The following is a 10,752-nucleotide window of genomic DNA, read 5'->3' as shown; positions in this document are numbered from 1 at the left end:
ATCAGATCATAAACTTTTAATTTTATGTTCTATACATTTAAAAATAGAGGAATTTGAACTATTGAACTTTCCATCACTAATACATTTGTATGTCAATTCGATTAACTCAAGGAGTTATTTATTGATAATAAAATAAAAAAGGTGTTTTTTAAAAAATAATAAAATAAAAAAGGGAAGGGTGAAATTTGCACAAATCTAAATAAAGAAGGAATAAAGTAATCAACAAACGACGGCGAATTAAAAGTAAACAAATGGGCAGCCGGTAGAACGACAAAAAGAAAGAGCAATAATAAATTAAGGAAAAATATAGGATTGAATTAAAAATAAATGTGTTATGGATAGATTTGGACTAGAGGACATAATTGATTTTGCACGAATTTGCAAACTATTAGTTCGAGGAAAAGATGAAACTCGAGCCAAAAGCTACACCCCAAAATCGAGGCTAAGCATCTTCATTTCAATGAAGAGGGCATGCACCTAATCCATTTGGTATGAGAATGAACCTAATGTCTCTGAAATCCTTATATAGATGCCGAAGTCAGGATTTTTCTATCAATGCATCATAATGACTTTAGATAAAGTAATTTCATTCTCATCTCTATAATTCTTGTTACAGTCAAAACCTCTTTGATTTTGACTTATGCATTAGAGGTGTTATGACAAGTATTGGTATCCATATTCTCCTTTTGCAGATCACGTCTTCCCCGAATTACAATTTTACCACGGTCAAGTGTGTTCTACCTTGTGTGGATTTTAGCGTCAACAAAATGATTTTTCTAGTAGATTCAAATTAACAGATATATTGTCTATCTTTCTGGAAAATAAAATTCAAAAGAAATCCATAAATTTTTAAGTACAACAAAAAATTGGGAGATTCGAACCACAGTCTTTTAATCACTAAAATATATTGTATGACAGTTGATTTAAATTTATTACATTTAGCAAAAACAAGTCATTGGTAACATGAGATGACTCAAATGATTCAACATATATCTTTAGATTAAAAGTATATTTTCTGGAAATGTTTTAATCCTCATACCTCATACATGATGTGAGATTCTAAAATAAAATAATAAGTAATTTGAATTTATTCTATTAGATAATCAATTGCTTTTTTACCTAATTAAAAAATGAAAAAAAAAATTACACTTCTAATCTTTAAAATTCAATCAAAGTTGCATTTGAATTGTTGAGTTTGTTGGTCCCTTTGTCAATTTTTTGGTTAACTAATGGAAAGTTGATATGTAATTAATAAGATATATTTTTTCTTTTTTCAAATTTTTAGAATAAAAAATATTTTATAATTTCTTGAAATAAGAAAGAGATTCTTGTTAACAAATTTTTCTCTTTCCTCTTCTCCTTCCACATGTTTTCCATCCGCACATCAATGGCCTCTGACGACCTTTTTTAAATGGTTTCTTTCTTATCTTTCTCAATTTGAGGGTGAGAAAGAAGAGGAAAATATTAAAAATTAAATGGGAAAAAAAAAAAAGCAATAGTAGGTGACAAAGGACAACAGTGATAGCTATGGATAGAGAGGAAGGTTAGGAGTAAGGAGGAAACGATGGTGAAGAGGTAAGTAAAAAGGATATTTAGAACAATATTTAAAAGTTATGTTTTTTTTTCATATAAAATTAAAATATATATTTTTAAATTAAAAAAAAAAAGTGTCATGACAGCTTTCCATGAGTAATTCACGAATAATTTGACAAAAGTACCAACGGTAAAAATCCTCATAAGTAAACTTATTGACTTTGAAAATTCAGACTCAAATGGCAAGTTTGCAACCTTAAACCAAACTTTCAGATACTAAGGATTGTTTGAAGAGCTAGAATATAATATTGGATGCATGAGTAATCAAGGACAGAATAAAAATAAAATCATAAAAAGCAAAAACGACCGAAAAATGAATTTGGTTAAAAACTATGGAAACGAATGAGTTTGGTATTACAAATCAAATCCAAAATGCTTAATTCAAACATAGATTTGGAATTATTTTACATTACAAACTCATTCCATTACAATCCCTCAAACAAACCTAAAAGTGTAATTTTTCAAAAATATATAACTTAATTTTACTCAGGCGACTTCAAGCCATAAACCCACGTATGGTGTAAATTACTTGAGATTGCAAGCATCAAAACCCTTTACTAGGGGAAGGAAAAAAGTTTATAGTTGATCATGGATAAATTAGAAAATTTTTGGTAAATTTCTAGTACTACAATAGTGCATACTACCCTTTAGAATTTGATACGTCATTTGATGATAAATACTTTAATTTATGAGTCTCACACAATTCTTAAATACTACAAAAAGCAAGTAATGAAGAAAGGTAGTATAAAAAACCTTTTCATACAACTGTAGTACTAGATATTTTTCCATAGATAAGGTAAGAATATAATCTAACTCATCCAACAAATCTATCAACCAATAGTGCAGTTCACAGCCTGAGCCTTACACTTCGTCTATCTAAAATAAGAATAACAATTTTTTTATTTCTATTAAAAAAATGGAAAAAAAAATAACAATAAAGAACAGCAAGGGGAAGGTTTGGAAGGAGTGGAAACGCTGTTAATGATAAAGTAATAAATCTATCCTTCATTCAGAAAGATGATAATATTCATCAGCCACAGACATTACAAACAGCCTAACATCAGCAAGCTCTTTGACATTCCAAAGAAGGGGGAAAATCAGGCAACCAATCAACAAAAAGATAAAATGATGGCTGGTTTGCTTAAGCAACTAATCATATAAAGAAAGAACATTTCTTCTTGAGGCAATCGATGTGAATTTTTTTTTATTATTATTCTTGTTTCGGCCAAACATAAGTGCTCGACTAGATTCTCGGGTCAATCCTCCTCCATGCATAAAACTGATAAGATAATCGTGAAAACTCATGAGATTTCTCACTAAAAATGGATTAAAACGCACCATGTTACGGATACATCTCTGATCCCACTGAATAGAATAGAAAGCTTGCTACTGCTTCTTAAGTGCGTTCATTTTGTCCCTAAGATAGTAAAGCTTAGCTCTGCGCACTTTCTTCTTGTCCAACACCTTAATCTCCTTTATGTTTGGTGAGTATCTGTCATTCATCAACCACTTGTTTTAGCCATAAGCACAAAGCTATCAGAAATAGAGAAGCGAATAACATTTAAAGAACTTCTATATAGAGGAAGACCATATATATATATACACCAACTTCAACATGTTTCTCTGTTATTGAAATAGAATATTGTTCACCATGTACTATTTTATCTGTATCAGTTTTTTTCTCTTTTTTTGTATTAGTGAGTGCTCAGACTAGCTTGCATGCCACTTCGACTATCCTCACGAGACAACAGCTTGACTTCACTACATTTAATTGACAAGGTTACATGTAGAATGCTAAATCCTAGGAAAGTGACTACCATGGTTTAGACCAACAAATGGACCTAATGACCTACAGTGGTTTATTTGTATAGGATGCTACATGAACTCGCAAAAATTATTATTGTACTCTTTGTCATAAAACATGAGATAGGTCGCTTGTTCTCAGGTACTTATATGCTTCTTCTGTTCTTCATCACAAAGGTGAACAGGGACAAAGACAATGAAATTGGGAATGTAACTTCTGCAGAAAATAATTATAGCAAAAGATCAGCATTACTTACAGAGGGAAGAGGGACTCAATCCCAACACCAGCAACTAGCCTCCTTAATCTAAAAGTTGTGTTTAAACCAGCATTTCGTCTGGCTATTACAATACCTTTCAATGTTGAGACACGTCGCTTGTTCTCAGGTACTTCCTGTTCACACATGACAGCAAAAGCCAGAAAACTGTTCGATAACCTCATATATTAACTGCTTTTTAGAATAAGAACATTATCTACCAGTAATGAAACATGATATAATTTCAAATTAACTCTACCACTTTGAGCTGCACAATATAGCCTGGCCTTATATCTGGAATTTCTCTCTGTGCTTTTACCTCCTCAACAGCTTCCTTATCTAAAATCTGTGGGGAACATACAACAATATATTGAAAGCAAACAGATGGGAAGATGAATGAAATTACTTCTTTTCCAATAATTCTCAGAAATGTGGATACCTGCATTATGTGTTTTGAGGTTTTATCAAGCCTCTTAAATTTGATGCGAGGAGTTATATCAGAATCAACTGCAGGGGATCCTTGTAGAGCTGATTCCATTGAGCTTGTCGTAGCAATGCCTCTGCTAGAAAAAGGAGCTACAATCTCTGCCAACTGAAATAAATGTGGCCTAGAACTTGGGAATGCTGAACAAACTGAAGATACATGCTTTCTCGAAGGCACAAATTCCATTTGAGAGCTCATATTTTTCTGCTAAATAGTTGTATAAATCGTTACAAAGTGATTCATTACAAAATACTCATAAATAAATAGATATTGCTTCCAATGAGTACCCATAAACCAATAGAAAGTTCATACAATTTCTGAAAACATTTCACGCAAGGATAGTTGACAGTTTTTCTATTTTTCAGTAATATTGAAAGAAAAGGGGTAGATAAGAGGAAGATGACCAATCTCCATAGATGCCAAGGAAATTACAGAAAGGCTCTCCAATTAGCAAGGATCATAGAAGGAAAGAACTATAACCACATTTTTATCAGCTTGACGCAAGCCAATTACATTTCAGACAGACTAATTACAGAACGAATAGGTGGTTCTCTAAACTTAATTTGTTGAGAGGGGAAATATGAAATAGAATACATAATAACTAAGTGTCAAACAATAGTAACACTTCCATTGAAAAAACAAAAGAACATAAAGGCAAAAGGAGGGGGGGAAGCCTCCAAAAAAGAAGAGTCCAGAAAAGACTCTAGTCCAAAAGAACCAGACCAAAACCCAAATGGAAGCATTAGACCTCCCCAACTCCCAAAACCACGTCTCTAGATTTCTCCACGTCCCTAAAAATTCTACTATTATGCTACAACCAAATACTCCACGAAATAGCAAAGAAGCTTGCTTGCCACAACATTCTTCTCCCTAAAAGGGGAATGCAAAACTATTTTCCCTCCAACAAAGAACACCAATCCCCCACTAATCCCAAAAAACAATTTGCCACCACCCAAAGGTAGTTCACGAATGTGCACTCCCACAGAAAATGGCTCAGATCCATAATTAAACTCAGAAGCCAGTTCTAGTTGATGTACTCATACTCTAAGTTACTTTACAGCAATAAGACATTTAGCACAAATCACGCTTGGTCAGTATTAGAGACACGTGCATAACATACACAATTGATTAGATACTATAAATATTTCCTTCTCCCCTACCACGAATCAGATGTTGGCCGACACTGATATTAAGAGAATAAATGAATTCATAAAAGTTTGTAATTTGAAGTAGACTAAATGTCGCTAATTATATATGTAAAAAACAAAGTAGATTTACAGAATAATTATTGAACCTCTGAAAACAACACAAGAAAAAATATACTAGTAAACAACCATAAGGTGAAAAATAGTTAAACAAACAGAAATACATACGAAGGCTTCCGGATCTTGATTGCCCAACCTCGAGAAAGACCTCAAGAGGGAACCACTGAAAGACACATATGAATTCCCAAAAAGACAAGAAATAGCAGAACTATTTTCCATCAACATTGGGGTCGAGCAGCTACAGCCAGCATTCCCATTCAGAGGATAACCTCTTATCAATTTGAAATGAGCATCAGGACTTTGCCTTCGTACCAATTGATTAATTCTGCGAAAACCTTGCATTTTCACTCTAGATTTCCAGCTGCATAACCCACCAGAGAGTCCATGAGCATTGAGTAATATAAAACAATCTCTATAGAATTGCTACAAAACGAGCAGGTGAGAAGGAACATGGTAGCGAAGCAGCGTATAAATAATGTAGCTAAATACACATTGCACTAATCAAGATTGCTGGAAATATCAGAGCTTATTCTAGATCACCAGTAAACACGGAATTCGAATACCCAAACAAAAAAAAAAAAAAAAAGGATGACTGATTCATGTCCGAATCAGAACAACCAAACAAAAAATACGTCTCAATTTTGTTATCAAAAGAAATCAATTAACTCCTCCATTGTTTCATAAATTTGTGATTTTCAAGTGAGAAGAAAGACGTAAATGGAGACTGGGAGAATACCAGTAACAACAAGGGAGTAAGAAAGCAGTGCAAAACCGCTAGGTGAGATCCTGCGGCGGAACGAGCGGAAGAAAGACGGCGGCGGCGGTGGCGGCACCGAGCTGCTGAAACAGAAGAGGAGACGGCGTGAAGAAGAAGAAGTAGCGTGAAGATGAAAAGAGTGATTTAATTTTACGAAGTCGTTAGGGTTTTTCGCTTTCTTTTGTTCATTAATTTAATTTCATGAAACTGTGCTCTGCTCCCTCACTCGGTTTTGTTTTTCTCAAAGAAGTGTGAGCTGAGCTGATTTTTCCCTTTCTAATTTATTAATTTTTCTAATATGTTTTATGGATCTTGTGTCCGACGGATTATTTTCGTGTATAATTTTCACAAATGTCAAAATTAAAAAAATATATAATTTTATTTTTTTTATTTCAAAATAATTATTTTAAATGACAAAATTGTTAGAAATATTTTTAAATTTAGTAAAATATCACTATCTATCTATGAGAGTTTTTTTTCATCTAGCTCAAGTAGTTACATCAAATAAAGGAGTTCTCACTTCCAAATTCTATAAAATCCTCAACTACTCTTGTGGAAAGAACATAGACATAGTGGTTGTCCAATGGATTGAATCATCCTTTCTACGAAGATAAATCTTTGTATGCTATCCAACTCCATCAACCATCATCTATTTCAGATATAATCTCCCTTAAAACTTTTTTTCAAATACAAAAATGCAGTCTCTTCCTACGAATTAATAAATTAGGCAGTATATTTTTGTATAGAATAACAAAGAACGAGTGAATCTTCATAAACTTTTCATTGACTACACCTTTTAGCCTGATCTTAGGCCTGACTCACCCTCTGTGGACGAACCTTGCGAAAAAAAATCCTTAGGTTTTCGGGGCATTGGATTCTCATCAATGTTTGCATTACTCAAGCCGACATTCTCGTATTCGCTTCATCCACCAAAAAGCAGAATAATGAAGTTGTTAAATAATATTATATATCTATCAGTATCTATCACTTCTCTCATCTTTAGACAGTGAAACATTGTTATTTTTTAAAATATTTTTCAATAGCTTTTTGTATTTAAAAAACAGTCCTTTATTTGATATATTTTCTTACTATTTTATCCCTACTAGTTGATAACACATGTGGTACATGGGAAAGTTCTTATATTTATTGTGGAATTAAACACCCTTCAACCTATGGGTTACTTTTTTAATACAATTATTTTAATTACAATAATAATTTTTTCTACTACTATTTCTCTCTCTTTTATTTTTTCTCTCGAGGTTTTTTTAGAAATTATTATTATTATTATTAGATTATCTTTTCAAATACTCACTCTCTTTCCTTAATTATTTAAAATAGTGTCATCAAATTAAGCATTGAAGGTTTGTCTCTTAGGCTTGAAAACTATATTTTATTAGTGTAGCTCCCACGAAATACCTCATCTCTACGTGACAATATTGGTCTTGGTTAATTTAATTTAACCTATGAATAAGTTCACAAGCAAGCCATTTAGTTTGGTGCTCACGACACCCATAAAATTGCTAAAAATTCGCCAAATGCTTTTCATCCCATTATGTAAATGGTTCAATCTACTTGGCAGTTGTTATGTTCTTCGCAATCAATCTCTTCCACAACCCAGATTGATTTACCTAACAAAGAGGTCATATCTTTAGTAATACATTTGAACAAGATGTTAAGAATTTGCAACGAAAAAGTCGTATGGGTAAAAGTCTAACATGGTTATGTTATCAGTTGCTTTTGTTGTATAAGATAATATGGGGTTCCATCCCAAAGTAATTAGCAATGCGAGAAGTAGTTCATGCATTTTATAAAGAATGTGATGTCTGATAACACTTATTTACGAGGATTATTCAGACCGTATGTTGTAAATGACTTCTCAAAATTTAACTTTTTGGACTTTTTGTCTCATTTAATGTAATAATTTTTCCAAAACTTTTTATTACCGTTTTTCCATTTAATATGTTAACGTTTTTTAAAACCAAAACTTTTAGTTTTATTACCTTCTTTTTTTTGGTCGTTCAGTGTTCATCTATTATTGTGTTGTGTTAACCTTGGGGACCAACTGGCGGGACAAAGATTAGCACCGAAGTCGTGCCAAAATTGCTTTCAAGTCAGTGGTAATTCCATGACACAACAATTGATTTGTTTGATACTTTGATCTACGGTCTTTATATTAACTTATTGTGAAGAATCAAAGTGTTTTATGATGTAAGTTACACAAAAGAGAAAAATCAGGTTAAAAAAAAGTATCGAGCATGCTTCTAACCATGATTTATGAAATATACATGATTTATTGATAATTGAGTTCTTTTGTTGTAGTTTTAATGTGGCTTGAGGTAAGTTTTTAGAAGTTCATATTTTAGATCAAATTGCACTTGAGATGTGACTAGAAAGTAACTTAAAAGTTGAATCATGGGCAAAAGAAGAAGGTTGGGAGAATGAAGACTATTTCCCAATTGTTCTAACTATTAGGTTGTATGTCCTAAAACTCGTGGTTTGTAAACATTAAACATATTCTATTTCACAATAAAATTGTTATTGAGCTTATTCATTAAAAATCTTATTGAATATGTGAATTACACCTTTTGACTTTAAATCCAACAAACTAAGAACCCCTAGCTACAACATGAATACTAAACTTTATGTGGAGACATAAAAGTGTATTAAGTTCGAATATACAGCCAAAACGGTTTATAGTATAGGGATAAAGATGGGTACCTTAACTTGGGGACACTATGGATGTGGCTCACTTTGTATTTTATACAAATGATGTGATCCTGAATTGTTCATGTAGAGACATGCGAGTGGGGGCGTCCTATATAATGAGTTTGCATAAGACCGGACCACGAAATAGTCACTTTTACTTTATAACACCATTTACTGTTAAAATTGACTATTTCAATTTGATGACCTAAGTAACTCAACCTTAATCCTGACCTAACTGTGAACTCCTGTTTATTTTAGATTATCCTTTAATGTACATGGATGAGAGTGGCTCAACATTGTCGACTCAATAATCCTTCAATTCTAGGGATAAGACCAGGTAGATAGCTAGGGACATATTCCAGCAAGACAGAATTTGCTCCTACTCGATTCTAAGAATAGTAGATAGGTTGTTCTCTTAAGTGTTGACTCGGGTCTTGAACAAGGGGCCCCACTCTCTTATTAGCCCGAAAGGGACTTAGTTTTATGGTTGAACCACAAATCAATTGTTCATTAGAGGATTAGTGGAACTTAAGGAGCAAGATGTAATTATAAGGGTAAAACGATAATTTTGATCAAGCTGTAATTACAAATAACCTGTGAAGGATTGACTTACTAATCATGGTTAAATCAAGTGGACAGAAATATATCTATAATGAGGAAAGTGCAACTACTGGGCTTTAGTGGAGTGTCTGGATAGTTAACGAATGTTGGTTAATTAGGTTAAAGCGTTTAGCCGGTTAACCTCATATCATTGGAACTCATGATTTGTAGGTTCATTAGGTCCCCTACTAGCTCATAACGGACTAAACCTTAGGGCAGTGTGATGAGAGAATTTGAAACGTTCGAATTCAGTTTAGGGAATTATCGTTAAGTATAAGCGATATAATTGACGCTATCATAGTTTAATTGTTGAATTAAACATTTTAGAGAAATATTTAAATGTGATTTAAATATTATATACATAATAAGGATTCATGATCAGGATTGGTGATTAGTATTAATTTAATATTTGATATCAAATTAATATTATTAATTAAATTGTTTAATTAATTATTAGAATTAATTTTATTTGAAATTGTGTTAAAAGAAAAGAATTTAATTTTAATTAATTATTTGAATTAATTAAAATTAAAAATTCATTTCAATTTGATTTTTTGTAAATCAAATTAGGGTAAGTGGGATTTTCCCATTTTTCCCATTTTCATCACCACCTCAACTATTGCATGGTTAATTTGGTGTCAACATTAAATGCAATATGAATGCATGTATTTCCCCTATAAATTGAGTGAAAATTACTAAGGAAAAACTTCATGCAAGTTGAAATTTTGAAAAAAAAAAATTGTTCTTCCAAAATTTTACACCAAAAACCACTATCAAGCCCAAAATTTCCTTCAATCTCACAACAAATTAGATCCCACAATCTATTCTAAGGCCACAGAATAGCAGAGAAAACTCTAGCGGTGGTCCACAACGAGTTCATGATAAAAAAATTTACCAAGGATTGTTGAAATTTTGAGATTATTCGAAGGTTGTATCTCAAACCCTAATTTCTTCAATGAATATGCATGCTTCAATGCTAAAATTAATGTAGTTAGAATGCTTAAAATTCTGATTGCTTCACATGCGTGTTGTATACTCTTATAATTGGTATCAGAGCATGATTTAAGCACTCAATTTGCATTAATTTTAGTTTGGTGGATGTTAATTCATGTGATGAACGTAATGGTTGCTGAAGTAGATATATTACAGTTTTGGCATCTTGTTTCATCTTCAATATTATTATAGTTGTTATAATTGGCCCCTTGTTTCTGGCCTGTGTGAAGAAGGATTTGTAAATTTGCTAGAATCATTATAGTTGAAATTAGGTTGTAATTGGAAGAATTTGAAGCA

General features: G+C 32.2%; 1 protein-coding gene across 1 annotated transcript; it reads right to left on the bottom strand.

Moving 5' to 3' along the window:
- Nucleotides 1-2,556: 2,556 nt before the first annotated feature.
- On the bottom strand, nt 2,557-6,400 carry LOC120084206. The gene is made up of 6 exons (XM_039040101.1): nt 6,136-6,400; nt 5,508-5,760; nt 4,090-4,338; nt 3,910-3,996; nt 3,654-3,787; nt 2,557-3,085 (listed from the first exon to the last, which is right to left on the bottom strand). Exons 2-6 carry the CDS (start codon nt 5,739-5,741, stop codon nt 2,980-2,982), a joined length of 810 nt encoding a protein of 269 aa, XP_038896029.1. The 5' UTR covers nt 5,742-5,760; nt 6,136-6,400; the 3' UTR covers nt 2,557-2,979.
- Between the last annotated feature and the right edge of the window lie 4,352 nt (nt 6,401-10,752).

This window comes from Benincasa hispida, chromosome 8, assembly GCF_009727055.1.
Source record: "Benincasa hispida cultivar B227 chromosome 8, ASM972705v1, whole genome shotgun sequence".
Taxonomy (NCBI): Eukaryota; Viridiplantae; Streptophyta; class Magnoliopsida; order Cucurbitales; family Cucurbitaceae; genus Benincasa; species Benincasa hispida.
Note: the sequence above shows the minus strand (reverse complement) of the source record. Positions and strands in the feature narration are given on the sequence as shown.